Source organism: Rana temporaria, chromosome 3, assembly GCF_905171775.1.
Source record: "Rana temporaria chromosome 3, aRanTem1.1, whole genome shotgun sequence".
NCBI classification, from domain to species: domain Eukaryota; kingdom Metazoa; phylum Chordata; class Amphibia; order Anura; family Ranidae; genus Rana; species Rana temporaria.
In genome coordinates this window covers 277,171,684-277,188,645 of record NC_053491.1, presented here as the reverse complement: position 1 = coordinate 277,188,645, position 16,962 = coordinate 277,171,684, and the positions used below count along the sequence as shown (strand labels likewise).

The 16,962-nt window shown below is 42.1% G+C and overlaps 1 protein-coding gene across 1 annotated transcript in view; it reads right to left on the bottom strand.

The window, feature by feature from the left end:
* WWC1 (WW and C2 domain containing 1) overlaps positions 1 to 16,962 on the bottom strand; it is a 218,560-nt gene that overhangs the window by 19,446 nt on the left and 182,152 nt on the right. The window contains exons 16-20 of the mRNA XM_040344669.1: positions 16,111 to 16,263; positions 14,083 to 14,183; positions 10,176 to 10,317; positions 4,630 to 4,794; positions 3,043 to 3,135 (exon numbers count right to left, since the gene is read on the bottom strand). Of these exons, the coding sequence (XP_040200603.1) occupies positions 3,043 to 3,135; positions 4,630 to 4,794; positions 10,176 to 10,317; positions 14,083 to 14,183; positions 16,111 to 16,263 (654 nt within the window). The remainder of the gene's footprint in view (positions 1 to 3,042; positions 3,136 to 4,629; positions 4,795 to 10,175; positions 10,318 to 14,082; positions 14,184 to 16,110; positions 16,264 to 16,962) is intronic.

Below are 16,962 nucleotides of genomic sequence, written 5' to 3'. Positions count from 1 at the left end.
AAGAAAAAAAAAACATACTTACCTAGATGGCTGCAGCTGTCATCCCCTGCCACCGCCATCTCTTAAGCCCCCTTTCACACATTGCTGAGCAGAGATCGCTCCATTGATCCCCACTGAGGCGGCGGATGACAAGTCTGTCTCCACTCACTGTGCTCAGACGGACCTGTCGGAGCCCCGCTCTCCTCTATGAGGGAATGAATGAAAACGGACCGCCTATTCGATCAAATCCGCCAGACGGATGGAAAATAGTGTTTCTATTTAGCAGAGTGGATGTCGGCGGACATGACGCCACTGACATCCATCGCTCCATAGAACTGCATGGAGTGTCCGTTCAGGTCCGCCTATAAAACTGACAGGCGGACCTAAACGGTCCGCATGTGTGAAAGGGGCCTTAGACCGTGAACTGAGCAAACAAACACAGCTGACCGCTTAGCTCTTGGTCTTCAGCCTGCAGAGAGAGGCGACAGTCACCTACTCTCTGCTCCGCCCCTTCAGTGCTCACTGGAGCGCTGGGCGGTGCAGGGGAACCGGGAGCGGCTGGCTAGGGCTCTTAATGGCTCACTGAGAGGCTGAGCCAGCTGCCGGTCCGGTCTTCTGGGCAGATCCCCACCATATGGTCACGATCTTTTTAGAGCATGGACTGGGTCTGTGACATCAGCCGACAGCAGGCTTTAGCCCACTGTCTGCTGGAAAGGGGTCACAGGAGTGCAGAGCAAACTGAACTACTGTGGCCTATACAGGAAGAATAGCCAAAAAACCTTTGGCCATACTTCTCCTTTAACAAGTCTATGGTCTATCTATAATGATAAAAAAAAAATAATCTCTGAGCTATCCAGGACACTCCTCCCGACTGTCTGAGATGCAGCAGCATACCCATTGGCTCCCATGGCTGTCAATCAAAGTCAGTCATGCAATCAGGGGAGAGAGGGGACAGGGCTCCTTGTCTGAATGAACACACAGAGCTGTAAAATGGCTTGTTTGCCCCCATAGGAGAGAGGGGCCAGGAGCAGCAAAGAGGGACCCAAGAAGAGGAGGATCCAGGCTGCTCTGTGCAAAACCAACTGCACAGAGGAAGCAAGTAGAACATGTTTATTGTTTTTTTTTTCTTTTTGCAAAACGAGACTTTACAATCACTAATGTAATTTTAAACTTGTTACATGATAATGTAGATTTCATAAACAGTTTTCAATAATTTTAAATCTGCTTTTTTATTAAAAGAATACCCGATAATCCTGCCATCGAGGTCTTTTGTTCAGGCTCTTCCTGTTAAAGGGTGACAGTACTCTGTCTCTGTCCCCAGTTGTGCTCCTGCTTTGTCACACATTAAATGGACATTGTCCACTGCTGGTACCATCAGGAAACCCACCCTGAGAAATGCCAGGTGTGTAATGCTGGTGTGCATGCATGTAGACAGGAAGTGGCTGCCAAAAGCCTATAGAATATCAGCACTGAAATTGCAACAAAGGACATTGCTCATTCAGCCAGCAGATGAAGCTCTACTGTAGTTTGCAACATAATTATATACTTTCTTACAGAACGCAGACATCATAATAGGAACTTGCCCCTTGTTAGAAAGCTGGTCCTCAGGTTTCAGTCAGCAAAATGAGCTGCTCTGCTGTATCTTAACCCATAGTAATCTGGGTATCCTTGGTCATGTATTAAAAACAAGTTAAAAAAAATAAAATAAAAATAAGGCACATCATGCTAACCAATATACTGCAAAGTCATTGATCACAAGTCTGCCAATCTTTAATAAAGAGCTCTCTGCAGCTCAAAACTATATTTGGCACCACAAAGACACCACCAAATTTACTTAGGGCAGGTGTCTGCAACCCGCGGCTCCGGAGCCGCATGCGGCTCTTTTGAACCTTTGCCACGGCTCTGGGGCACCTTTTGAGGGTAACGAGTAATCTACCTGATTACTCTTACCCTCGCGGTAACGCCGTTCCCATTACTTGGGCGGCATTACCGCAATTACATCTACCGTGCGGGGGGCAGGGGGGGGTCATGTGGCAACAGGCCTGAGCTGGCCTGTGATTCGGTCACGGCGCGTCATGTGACTGGCCACAGAGCTGGCCTGTCTGTGCTCGCGGCCCGGGTGGCGCTGGCGCATCTCCCGCCCGCCTCAGCCTGTCACGACTCGAGAGCTCTCAGCTCAGCCCCTGACATATCCCCCGCGGTGGCTCCGCTCCGGATCAAAGACCGTGGCCCTGCGAAGAGAGAGAGACAGACGACGAGTGACATAGACAATAAGAGCACTAGAGCAGGCAGTGCAGGTGAGGACCGGGATAATGTGTGGATTGGAAGTGTCTGGGACTGGGGGGGGAGCGGCCTAGTCTGGGGCCAGCCTGGGCATGCACTCTTATCTGATATATTGTACAGTATTGCATTTGCTGGGCATGTGGAGGTGGAATCTTGGATATTGTACAGTATTGTTATATTTGTTTTAAATGTCGCAATGGTTTTGCGGCTCCAAGTTTTTTTTTTTTTTCTTCGGAAACGGGTCCAAGTGGCTCTTTATGTCTTAAAGGTTGCAGACCCCTGGCTTAGGGTAATTAGCTGGTCCATGTGTAAATCTTCTGGCTGACCAGCGGGAGTAGCATTAGTTAATAAACAGACTTTACCAGGCCATACATGGCTTGAATTTCAGCTGATTCCTGAAAAATTGGAGAAGCCCATGGACATGCTGTTACTCACTAATATCTACTTATATACGTCTTTATAGGATCCTTACCCAAAAAAGATATTTCAATTAGAGGCTCCCAGTGGGAAATTTTCGACCTTTTTCCAGATTTTCACTGTTTTGAGGTTTTTAATAGGAAAATTCTTTAAAAAATCATATTAAAATCCCTTTTTTTACTGCTCAAAACTTGAAAAAGATTGGTGTGAATATGATGCATAGGTGGCGCAGTGTTAATTCTGGACTGTGTTGACTAAGAGGAGGTGGACTGTGCCTTCGCCACATGTTGCTTGCTTTATACAAATGGCATTAGACTTTGTCCTTTGTCAAAGAAGCGCATTAGTTATAAGAAATGCACATACCCTTTTAACTCTCACACTGCGTCTTTCCATTGCATTCCTCACAAAAGGTGGCTTCTTGGAAAGAGTTGAGCTATCACTGTCACTTCGATTCAGCTAAAGGAAACAATGCAACAAGGAAGAAATAAAGTCAAACACATTTTACCATGAGAAATTAAAAGCTATATCACCATGGACATGCTGTTGCCCACTAAATTATACTCCTATATGTCTCTACCCAAAATAGCTATTTCAGTTAGGGACTCCCAGTGGTACATTTCCCACCTTTTCTCCAAGTTCTGTTTTCACCCATTTGAGGTTTTTAATATCACTTTTTTAGGGAGACTCTTTAAAACAGTATATTAAATTGACATATTAAGGCAGTTTCTTGGAAAGCAGTCATAAGGACCATCATACTACACTGCTCAATGGTAGAAGGTTGTTGGTACTGTAGGTCAAGGTGGGCTTCAGATCAAAAGCCAAATAATTTATGCAAGGGCTGGTGTCGATAGCTACTTTATGCCCCGTAAACACGATCAGGCTTTTGCCCGGCCAAACTCACATCGGAATACCGACGGAATCTAAATCTAAACTCCTTGGAGAAAAGTCCGATGGGGCATACACACGTTCGGAATTTCTGATGGAAAAAATCTGTCTGACTTTTTCCATCGGAAATTTCCGATAGTGGGTACAGGGCTTTAGAGGCCCCCTGAGCTATGTCTGCATCAGACTTCACTTGTCAGTTCTGCCAAGCGGATTAAAAAATGTCTCAAGTAAGACACAGTCCTACTGACATGCTTTGTACTACACTCAGCAAAACAGAAAAAGACAGAGGGACTGCTACGCCTAGGTTTCAATGAAAACTAAGAGCAATGGGTGGAATAGGCATTTTGGCTGCACTGAACTTTACAATCATTTAGAGCAGCGATCTCCAAACTGTGGCCCTTTGCTTGCCTTTATCCGGCCCCTGGGGCACTTTTCCACCCACTACAGCCCTGTACACACGATTGGTCCATCCGATGAGAACGATCTGATGGACCGTTGTCATAGGTTAACCGATGAAGCTGACTGATGGTCAGTCGTGCCTACACACTATCGGTTAAAAAAACGATCGTGTCAGAACGCGGTGACGTAAAACACAACGACGTACTGAAAAAAACGAAGTTCAATGCTTCCAAGCATGCGTCGACTTGGTTCTGAGAATGCGTGGATTTTTAACCGATCCATCGGTTAAATTTAAAACGAGATTGCTTTTTTTTAACCTATGGATAAATAACGGATGGGGCCTACACACGATCGGTTTGGTCCGATGAAAACAGTCCATCAGACCGTTCTCATCGGTTTGACCGATCGTGTGTACAGGGCATAACAGTAGGGCATAATTCCCATCACTGACACCAACTATGGGGCACTATTCCTCCCAATAACGCCATCAAAAGGGCACAATTCTTCCCACTGACACCAACGATGAGGCACAATTCCTTCCATTAATATATATATATATAAAAAAGGAATTTATATAAATATTTTGCCTTGCATTTCTTATTCAAACTGAATGGGTTGTTGTACAAAGTGAGGGTTCACATATGCTTTAAACATCTAACTTCTTACTCGACAAATGTATTCATTTTGAGGCCCAGGAGAAAAGGTTTTGGAGCGGATTATGTTACTGCCTCTGATAAATTGTGCTTGTACAGTATTTGATGCTTTTTTTTCTTTTGGCCGCACAACAGTGGTTGACTGAAGAATCCCTTCAGTATTTGTCTCCTTGTCCACCTATGAGAGAAAAGGATTGCAAGAATTAAGTACATTACACAGCAACTGAGGCAGAACCACTAGATATATTTTGGACCGATATAACATAACTGGACTACAGAAAAGCCATTCCAGACTGATAATGTATGAACACAAAATCTCTCCCACCACGTCCCTGATTTCAATGGAACTCTAGTGAAACCTTCACTTGTTAGTTTTTAAACTATTTTTAATGATAGTTCATCCGGTTTCCATTTTTTGAATGAAAGCTCACCTGGTTTCCATTTTTTTTAATAACTGCACTTCAGATTGTGTATAATGAGTAATGCTGCACTGTTGTTGAGCTCCAGTGTAAGAAATGTTTCACAAAATAATGCAAATAATAATGATAGAAGCAATATTAAGGGTGTTCACAAGGTGTCACTGAACGTAGGAACGAGCTTAGTGCTCGTGGATGAAATACTGTGTCCCACCTTGCTCTATGTGAGTGTTTAAGTGTTAGTATTTATTCAATAAATAATTTTATTACATACTACACTATCTGGGCATTCCCCTTCTCTCTGCATCTCTCCCCCCCCCTTCTCTGGCGAGAGTGAGATTACATTATAGAGGAATGACCATCCACCACCCAGTGTGTTGAAGTATTAGCAGCTGTGTTTCTAGCTTTTTGTTCCTTTTTCATGTTTTAATGTCTATTTCTATTTAGAATCTTCTATATGGAATACAATTTGTACTTTTTTACTTCTTTGCAATTTCCTTTCATATCCTGTTTTCGGTTTCTTGCCCATAATATCCCTGGGGCACTCCCTACAGCCACCACCCAGCATTGATTCTTGTGATGAGAGGAGGAACCCTAAGGGAAATCTAGATCTATATAAACCATCAGTCATCTATGTAAGGATCCCCGGTGGATATTGGAATCATTGGTTTCCCCATGCTGTTAACTAACAGCAGTAAGGTGAGAGGCCACGTCGCACAGAGGTGTCCTTGCATGGAATGAAGAGACACCAATTTATATTTTTCAGTCTGCACGGCTAGGACTGTAGCACTATACTTCCCTGTTTAACACCTAATCCTAAGAAAATGTATCTAGAGACTTTATTACTTATCACATTTCCACGTCACCATTCAGTGTCATGTCGATTATTTTCTGAGGACTGATCACCCACAATTGTTTTATGTGTCATTTGGTTTGTTGTGAATATCATTCATTATCCACCTTATTGTGAGAAATTTGCTAAAGATTTTTTATTTGCACATTTGGTTCACACTGCCACCTTGTGCATATCCTTATTATTGCTTCTATCATTATTATTTGCATTGTATTGTGACACATTGGTTACACTTCAGCTCAACAACAGTGCAGCATCACTCATTATACACATACACTTACTGGTCACGGATTCACCTATTGGTGTTTGCAGCACTTGTTGTATACAAAGGCTTTTTTCACTTCCAGTGATAGCGCAGGAGTATTTCTTTACTAGTTTTGCACTTCAGATTGACCCCTTTAGCACCCGGCCACTGTGTTTTATTTTTATTTTGTATTGTATTTTTTTATTTAAATTTTCACTGCCTTTTAAATACAAAATAAAATGCATTGTAAAATACTTTAACCCCTTCGTGCCTAAGGGTATCTAAATGCCTAAGCCCAATTTTGCATTTTTTACATGTGTTAGTAAAACCACGCACATCATCACTACTACTTTGTTTATGCATGTGGATTATACATTGTTTTTTTTCCAGGACAAATTAGGCTTTAATTTGGTGGTAAATGTAATAGATATCCCCTGATTTTTGTTTTATATGAAAGGAAAACTGTCCCAAAATAGTGAAAACAAAAAAATGTTTTGTAAATTGATCTGTTTATTTCCTCCTTCTACCATAACCTACCACCAAAGAACAACCCAAAATAAATGTGCTTGCTCCTGATGATTGCAGTGATACCACATATGTGTATAATAGTAGTTGTTTGTACCCGTAGTACAGCCCAGAAACAAAAGTGTGCGTTTTGCTTTTTTTTCCAAAATCCTACAGTGCCTTGAAAAAGTATTCACACCCTTGAAACCAAAAATGAGATTGAGATTTTATGTGATGGACCAACACAGTGTGGCACATAATTGTGAAGTGAAAGGAAAATGATAAATGGTTTTCCAATTTTTTTTTACACATAAATATGTGAAAAGTGTGGCGTGCATTTGTATTCAGCCCTCCTAAGTCAATACTTTGTAGAACCACCTTACAGCTGCAAGTCTTTTTGGGGATGTCTCTACCAGCTTTGCACATCTAGAGAGCGACATTTTTGCCCATTCTTCTTTGCAACATATGTCAAGCTCTTTTAGATTGGATGGAGAGAATCTGTGAACAGCAATTTTCAAGTCTTGCCACAGATTCTCAATTGGATTTAGGTCCGGACTTTGACAGGGCCATTCTAATGCATAAATATACTTTGATCTAAACCATTTCATTGTAGCTCTAGCTGTATATACAGGCAGTCCCTGACTTACGAACCCCCAACTTACGAACGGCTTTAATGTCGGCTGCTTGTGCTCCACACTGGTCCTGGATACCTCTGAGCAGCTATCTTGCCACATTCCACACTTTAGTACTACATGTACTGCATGGCCAGAAGAGCCCCAGAAGCGCCCAGAACATCCCACAACCACATGTGGGCAGCACAGTGGTGTAGTGGTTAGCACTTTCACCTAGCAGCAAAAAGGGTCGCTGGTTCCAATCCCGACCACAACACCATCTGCCTGGAGTTTGCATGTTCTCCCTGTGTCTGCATGGGTTTCCTCTGGGTACTCTGATTTCCTCCCACACTCCAAAGACATGCTGGTAGGTTAATAGGATCCTGTCCAAATTGGCCCAGTATATATGTATATATGTGTGTATGACTGCGTGTCCCAAGCGTGTCGAGATCCTACGGGGTAAAAGACCGTACCAGCCAGGAAGACACTGGCTGCAAAAAGGGGATTCAGTTTGCATGTGTAGCACTATACAAGTCATTCATTCATTCATTCAACCCTGCACAGGTGGATGCCGGAACATCCCACATGCCTGCACAGGCGGAAGTTACACTTACAAGCAGTGTTCCGACTTATGAACAAATTCCACTTACGAACAAACCTACAGTCCTTATTGTGTTCGTAACTCGGGGACTGCCAGTATATGGTCATTGCTGTCTTGCTGGAAGGTGAACCTCCGCCCCAGTCTCAAGTCTTTTGCAGACCTTGGTGTGTTCAGGGTGATGTGCAGCTTTAGTTTTCCGCCATCATAGAGGTCTATTTACTAATGTTGGAAAGTGCAAAGTCAGGCTCACTTCTGCATAGAAACCAATCAGCTTTCAGGTTTATTTGCCAAAGCTTAATTGAACAAGCTGAAGTTAGAAGCTGATTGCGCAGCTTCACCAGTTTCTGACTGCACCAAGTTTAGTAAATCTACCCCATAGTGTTTTGCTTTTATTCAAGAAAGTTCAATTTTGATCTCATCTTACCAGAGCACCTTTTTCCATATGTTTGCTGTGTCCTCCACATGGCTTCTCGCAACAGGATTTCTTATGACTTTCTTTCAACAATGGCTTTCTTCTTGCCATTTTTCCATAAAGGTCAGATTTGTGGAGTGAACGACTAATAGTTGTCCTGTGGACAGATTCTCCCACCGAGTTGTGGATATCTGCAGCTCCTCTAGAGTTACCACCTCTTGGCTGCTTCTCTGATGAATGTTCTCCTTGACCAGCCTGTCAGTTTAGGTGGACGGCCATGTCTTGGTAAATTTGCAGTTATGCCATACTCTTTCCATTTTCGGATGATAGATGAACAGTGTTCCGTGAGATGTTTAAATCTTGGCATATTTTTTTCATAACCCAAACCAGCTTTAAACTTCTCCATAACTTTATCCCTGACCTGTTTGGTGTGTTCTTTCGCTCTCATGATGCTGTTTTTTCACTAAAGTTCTCTAACAAACCTCTGAGGGCTTCACAGAACAGCTGGATTTATACCGATATTAAATTACACATTAGGTGACTTCTGAAGGCAATCGGTTCCATTAGATTGTAGTTAGGGATATCAGAGTAAAGGGGGCTGAATACAAATGCACACCACACTTTTCACATATTTATTTGTAAAAAAAATTGAAAACCATTTATCATTTTCCTTCCACTTCACAATTCTGTGCCTCTTTGTTTTGGTCTATCACATAATATCCTAATAAAATACATTTATGTATTTGGTTGTAACATCACAAAGTGTGGAAAATTTCAAGGGGTGTGAATACTCTTTCAAGGCATTGTACCTAAAACACTGATACTAATGCTATTTAAACAAATCCTGTCCAAAAACTGACCCTGACCTTTGACCTGGCCTAGATCCTTGATTTAGGTTTTATTTATTTATTTTTATCTCTACAAGGGCAGAAAATAATACAAGGTATCGCTCTCGGCCATTCACAGAGATAAAAAAACTGGGGGCGGGCTTCACAGTGACTGATCACTGTGATAGCCAATCAAAGGCTATCACAGCGATCGTTAGAACGGGGCCTGGGGCTTTCGGTGAGACCACGGCCCCTGTGCTGGGAGCGCGCTGTGTGGCGTGCTCCAAGCACACAGCGAGATATGCAAATATGCAGCACCACAGAAAAAAAAAAAAAGTGTATTGGGGCCACATATTTGTGTACGGTTGGCGTGAGGTTGTTAAAATTATAATGCATATTAAAATGGATACATAAAAATGTAATATAAAAATAATACTTTTAAAAATTTGCTATATACTAAACCTTCTTTTTGGAGTAGGGTAGCCCCCATCAGACTACTTTTTTTTAAGTCTGACCTGCTGGTGAGATTTCTCTTTACTTCCTGTCTTGGAAGCATACCAGGAAGTTACAGGAGATCTCTAATCTGCAGGGAATTCCAATCAGGCAGAAAATGTGTCCCCTCATTTCTTGCTCTTATGGCAACTTTAAAATCTGAGATTTCCACCTACTTTCTGACAATGGTCCCTAGAACAAATAGAGGGTGAATCTCCCCTGAGGGAATACAGACTGCAGTAAAAACTTGGCAGAGAATTCAACTCTTCCTTGCTCTAGACAAAACTAAGACAAAAAGATTTGCCCTTACATACACTATGACAGCTCACAAATGTTTGAACGTTTGTCTATACCTAGGATGCTCGGTTTACCTGTTACATTGTAAGAAATGTAACATGATTTAAATTTAGCCATACCACTGTTTCCCCAGAACAAGTGAGAATGAACACCCTGTTGCTTCCCACCTAAAGGCAGACTCCCTACTTTACCGTATACTGTGCAGATTTTTTCTTTACCAGTGATGTACGAAGTACTGGCTAAGCCCAGAGAATTCTGCTTGATGTTACTGACAATACTTGTTACATTGCATGCGTATTTACCTTGTTGCCAGCACATTCCATGCTCAGCTCTTCAGAGTTATCAGGGTCTTCTGTGTCACTCTGTTCATTCTCATCACATTCATTATCTTCTTCATTATCCGTAGCAGGTTCTTCATCTTCAACAACATCCTGTTCTTCAAGCCTGTAACATGCCCCATGTAATTAGCAGTGGTAGTTATAAAATAAATGTACCAACAATTTCAAATGCATATTAGGAAAATATGGTAATGGTGTTATTTAGGAGAAAACAATACATTCAAGCAAGTATTTTTGCATAAAAAACAAAAAAAAAATGTTACATAAGGAATATAGAAGCTTTTAACTTGGGCTGCAGTGTTTGACAGACGGCACTGGTTATATCATCATCCAATGCTCCCTGGTCCATAGAAGCATCCACAGTCATGGGCGGGGCAGGGGAGAAACCACTAAGAACAGAACCAAGGAAAGGACCTGGAGTAACTTTGTCAAAAGGCTGCAGATCTGCCACTGAAGAACAATCTAACTCCAGATGATCTGGTCCTACAAAGGCCTCTGTATTACCTGCAGGGGACCACGGGGTCCTTTAGGAATGTTGTCTGCCTAAATGCAAACCTCTCTCCTACCAGTGAAGATATTACCAGTTGAGGAGAGTCAGATGAATATGCCAAATGTCTAAAGGAGACCATGCAGTTGAGAGCAGCACTCTCAGCATTATTCAGCGTAGGGCTGGGTCACTTATCTCATCAAGGGGAGAGCTCCCAAACCTTCCCCAGAGGTGAAGGTCTTACAACACCTATGGGCCATTCACATCAGATGCATTGGGGCTACACTGTTAGCCAGTGGCGGCTGGTGCTCCAAATTTTTTGGGGGGTGCAAACAAACTGAAAAAAAACCCCATCAATTGCTGCCACTGTGCCCATTAAACACAGCCAGTGTGTCCCCCCAATTGCAGCCAGTTTGTCCCCCCAATTGCAGCCCATTTGTCCCCCCAATTGCAGCCCGTTTGTCCCCCCAATTGCAGCCAGTTTGTGCCCCTAAATGCAGCCAGTTTCCCCCCAGCCCAGCACTTACCTTCCTCGGGTCAGCACCGTCCTCTTCACGCTCCCTCGATGTTGTTTCAGCTAATCAGGTGACCAGTAACCAGACCCGGTGCACCTGATTGGCTGAGAGGCGGGGCAGTGTTAGGGAAGCGATTCCCTAATGCAGCACTGTTCAAACAGGAAACACACAGACTGTGCGCCCTCTGGTTAACCATTTGGAACCTGATTAGAGCCTGCAGGTTCTAATCGGGAAGCCTATTAGAGCATCTTGCTCTAATCAGGCACTTCCAAAATAGGCCCACCGCTGTTATTCAGATGGCCGGCGCTCAACAGGGGGCCGGACATCTGAATAGTGGGCAGCAGCGGCAACAATACATAGCTTCATGCAATGCATGAAGCTATGTATTGTTGATTGATGGATGCAGAGGAGAGAGCGGCGCTCCTACACCCACTATGGACGCACCGCCACTGCGCCATTTCCAGCACAGCCCAACACATAAAAATGCCACATAAACACAAACAAATAAAAACACAACACAAAAGTAAAAACGCCTTCTTTCCAGTGGTGTCAGTTCACAATCACAGTGTTGCATGCAGATTACAATTATGTTAGTGTGTACCATCTGGGAATACCAGGTCAACTCCCCAAGAACCACTGGTGGAGTATAGGTTGAGGTCACCTGTGACACTGAGATTGTCCTCTCTGTGTCTTTGTGAAGACATGCTGCGCCACCTAGCAATACGCAGCAAGGCTGATTGAAGGTTTCAGGCAGCCAGAAGGTGAGCAAGTCACTGTAGGTGAAAAGCCCAACCTACCCTACTAAATGAGTCTTCAAAGTTTGGGTCACACCTGGGCCTTTGCATGGCTGTGGACATGGAAAGTACTCCAAGTAACATATTACAGAAAGGTCTCGAAAATGCCACATGGCAGAACCCAGTGTCTGAAGGTCACATTCCAGGCTAGCCTTGCTTGTATAGTCCAGCGGAGTCCAGGTACCGCCTCCAAATCTATTCCTAGGGAAACACCAATCTAAATGGCAGACATGCTAGCTTCAGAAGCAGTATAACAAGAAATATTAATTCAAGTGAGAAAGAGAAAAATACCATGAAGAATGAAGGCTAGCAAAAACGTTTTAATCGATTTCAGCATTCAGTGTGCCAACCTCCTAGGACACTAGCAAAAATAGGCATTCTAGGTAGAGGAGGGGTTATACAAGGGACTGGCTTACAACTTTTTTCAATTGTCCCAACCTCCTGTGGGCAGCAGTACAACACAAACTATGGGTCTACAAACTCCTCACCAGTCTGGAGTCCACAGTGTTCTTATATCAAAGAACCAAATAAACCACAAACGCTACCAAAATACATAAACATCCCACCAAATTTCCCTCCCCAATTTGATTTCAACCAAGGAAAGCTCTCCAATGATGCTGTTGTCAACAGTACGGCCAATCCAAACTTCCCGAACAACTGTCCTAATGTAGTGGGAAAAGCATGTAGATCTCATATTGCTATAGATAAAAAAATATGGCATAAACAACCACTTAGAGCTTGATATAACTGTTACCAATTCATGTGGAGAAAAATCTTTTTAAAATGGTAAATGCAGCTAGAAAGCAGGATTTCTCATGCACCTTTCAGACAGTGCTGGAGTAGTTGGTAGGACTGGGCAGAGCTTTTATAACATGTCTCTAAGCTCCCACAGAGCTATGTGCTTTCAATTTAAAGGGCTATGGGAGGGGACTAGGTATTTTTTTATTTTTTTAACTGACAGGACTACCAACAGTGCCAAAATCTAAGCAGCACCATGGGTGAGAATGTTGCAATTATTTCACTGCAGAAGGGAGAGCATTGTCAAGAGAATTGCCTCTACTGGCAGGATCAACAGGTATTTACAAAATATTCCAGAGGGTACTTGGAAAAACAGAAAGGCCAGTCTTTCACACGGTCGTTTTTCAGCATGTCAAAAAAAAGACGTTTTTTCAACTTCATCATTAAAAACGATGTTGCCCACACACCATCGTTTTAAAAAAATGATGAACAAAGCGCGTTGGTGTACAACACGTACGACGGCACTCTGAAGGGGAAGTTCTATTCGCCTTTGGGCTGCTTTTAGCCGATTCCTTGTTAGTAAAAGACGATTTGCGCTTTTTTGTCTGTTACAGCGTTGGGCATGCACGGGTTGTTTTAGCCCACACACGATAATTTTTTTACAACACGAAAAACAACATTTTCAGAAGCCGAAAAACAATGTGAAGCCCACACACACGATCATTTTAAATGATGTTTTTAAAAATGTCATCTTTTTTCATGCCGAAAAACGACCGTGTGTACGCGGCATTACTGTTCTGGCCAGCCTCCAACATATATCTGAATTTATAGTTTGACCATAGTTCTAGCAAAATCACCAAACAAAATATCAATGTAACAGAAAATCTGTATTCCAGTGGTTAGAGAAAAAGTGCAATTTTCACAGACACGAGAACAAAAAGCAATGAAAGCAACAAATGGAGCAGGCAGAACAGAGTGAGATTAAATTGATGGAGCAATTCTTAAATGGCATTTCTAGACAGAGCGTTGACAAATAAATAGAACAGAAACTCTTGCTATTTTTACAGAGAACATTAAATAGGACAAAAACGTCTTCTAGTTCATATTTGACATCCCAAAACATCGTATAGAGAGGTCTGTGCAATTACTGTGATTAGATTGTGCCATCCATACATTAGGAACTAAACCCACAGATAAAAAAAATAACAAACTCCTATTTTGATATTGTTTTTCATATATTTGGCTCATTTTAACTGTATCTTTGAGGTTTATATTAATGTTAATGCATTAGCAGAAATATAAAAAATTGTAATGAAAACACTAATTGATTCTCTTACCAGTGTTCATCCATGTCATCATCTTGTCCAGTGTCTTCCTGCTGCTGCTCTACACTGTCTTCTCTAGCAGCAGTATGTTCTAAAAGTGAACACACCAAGTCCTACAGAGAAAAAATAAATAAATAAATACTATATATATATATTTTATATATATATATATATATATATATATATATATATATATATATATATATATATATATATATATATATCCTATGGACTGTGCTGCAGTTCATTATGGCAGGGGATTCTTTTTTTTTTTTTACAAATGCAAAAATCAGCTACATTTCGCAAGAAATCTTACCATACTAGAGCCATATCTGACATAATGCACACCAATGTCAGAAATGCAGATTATTCACAGCTCTCACATACCTTTTGGTGGAAAAGTATATAGTGTGGTGCACATGGAATTCTGACAATGATAACAATGGCAGCATCTTAGCTTTCTAGCCATTTTTACCAAGTATGAGCAAAACCCAAGAGTGGTTTTATTTACATCAGTATCTGTGGTGTAAATACAACCTACCTTAAAGGAGTTGTAAAGGATTTTTTTTTTGCTGAAATGACTGTTTACAGAGTATAGAGACATAATAGTTAACTGATTCCTTTAAAAACAGATACAAATCAATCATATAATGTACCTGTAGTTTCAGTTTCGTTTTTGCATGTTATCCTGCCTCTGTGCTGTATAGAGCCATAGAGCAGTGATGGTTTGGAAAATGAAACTAGAAGCTCCCAGTACTGTGGTCATCAGGAAACAGACAACCAGGAAGTGTCCAGAACAGAGCAGAATTACAGCAACATCAGAGCAAAAACAAATAATGAGGACATGAAACCAGGATTGCAGTAAGGTAAAGGAAGTTATTTAGCTAAAAAGAAAAATCCTTTAGTGACCCTTTAAAGTGATACTAAAGTCTAATTTATTTTATGTTAAAAATAAAAAACATGTTATAGTTACCTGCTCTGTGTAATAGTTTTGCACAGAGCAGCCTGGATCCTCCTCTTCTCGGGTCCCTCTTTGGTGCTCCTGGCCCCTCCCTCCTGTCGAGTGCCCCCACAGCAAGCAGATTGCTATGGGGGCACCAGAGCTGAGCTGCAGCTCCTTGTGTCCATTCAGGCATGGAGCCTTTCTCACCTCATTGGCTGACTGACTTTGTTTGACAGCAGCAGGAGCCAGTGTTGAATTTCAGACAACATTTGTGTGACCGTGTGTATGCAAGACAAGTTTGAGCCAACAATCCGTCTGGAAAAAATCCTCGGTTTTGTTGTCAGAATGTCCAATCGTGTGTACGCAGCGTTAGTTGAGATTTGTGCTGGCCTTTCTCCTCATTTCTACTCTAACGGATTCCCAAAATGTTGGCCTCATCCCCCTCCCCCCTTCACTTTTTTTCCCTCTTTTTTTTTCTCTCTCTCTCTTCTACTACGTTTTTAGCCTCTCTACATTTTCCACCTGGCTTCTCTAATGGTGCTCTGGAATGTTCGGTTACATTTCTCTTACTAAATGTAGCATCGCTATACAGTACGGTTTTGTTGTCGGAATGTCCGATCGTGTGTACGCGGCATTAGTTAAGATTTGTGCTGGCCTTTCTCCTAATGTCTACTCTATAACGGATTCCCAAAATTTCGGCCTCACCCTAAACCCTCTTTTTTCTTCTCTCTCGTTTACTACAGTATGTTTTCAGCCTCTCTACATTTTTCACCTGGCTTCTCTAATGGTGCTCTGGAATGTTCAGTTACATTTCTCTTACTAAATGTAGCATCGCTATACAGTATGTTCATGTCATTTTCATTGTGATCTCTAACATTAGAATGCTAGCCAGCTAGATCATTTTATGTACAGATGCTCTGTTAACCTTGATAAATCTTAGTGACCTTTACTTTTGTCATAACCCTGTGATGTCTGGCCTATTACTGTTGTCTTTATGCATACATTTACATTTACTGGAGACATGTACTCTCACGTTTATGCTCTATACAGTTTCAAAATGAATAAAACAAATTCAACATAACTATAACATTTCTTACAGAATTTCCTTCAGGGTTTTCTTCAGAACATCTTACTTCTAGCTTATTACTGTGCTTTTGTTTCTTAGGGTGTTGGTAGCGTAAGAGGTTGTAGCAATGTACTTCTTTCTCTCCAGCTCTACAAACATTAGCCAGACTTATTTGTGCTCCACCCTGTAAGAAAGAATAAAGCAAACAAGGTCTTTAAATAAGCTTTCATTCACGCATGAGTCATTTTGTTCAATATATAGAAGCATATTGAGAGAAGAAGAGAGTGTGTTTTTTTGTACTTCAAGTGGTATTCAACCCAAAAACAAACATTTATTATATTACAGCTGACCAATTCTTAGGCCCCGTACACACGATAGAATCCATCCGCAGATAAATCCCAGCGAATGGGTTTCAGCGGATAGATCCTATGGTGTGTACACGCCAGCGGATCTGTTTCCGCGGATATATCTCCCCTGGGATGGATTCCAGCAGATCGAATATTTGCTGACATGCCAAGCAAATGCATCTGCTGGAATCCATCCCAACGAATGGATCCGCTGGTCTGTATAGACTCACCGGATCCATCCGTCCGAAGGGATCCCCCGCATGCGTCGTAATGATTTGACGCATGCGTGGAATTCCTTATATGACAGCGTCGCGCACGTCGCCGCATCATAATCGCGGCGACGGCGCGACACGTCATTGCCAGAGGATTTCGGCGCGGATTTCAATGCGATGGTGTGTACACGCCATCGCATAGAAATCCGCGGAAATCCTTGAGAGGATTTATCCGTGGAAACGGTCCGCTGGACCGTATCCACGGATAAATCCTCCCGTGTGTATGGGGCCTTAGATGTGATGGCTGCATTTGTTTTCGTCTTC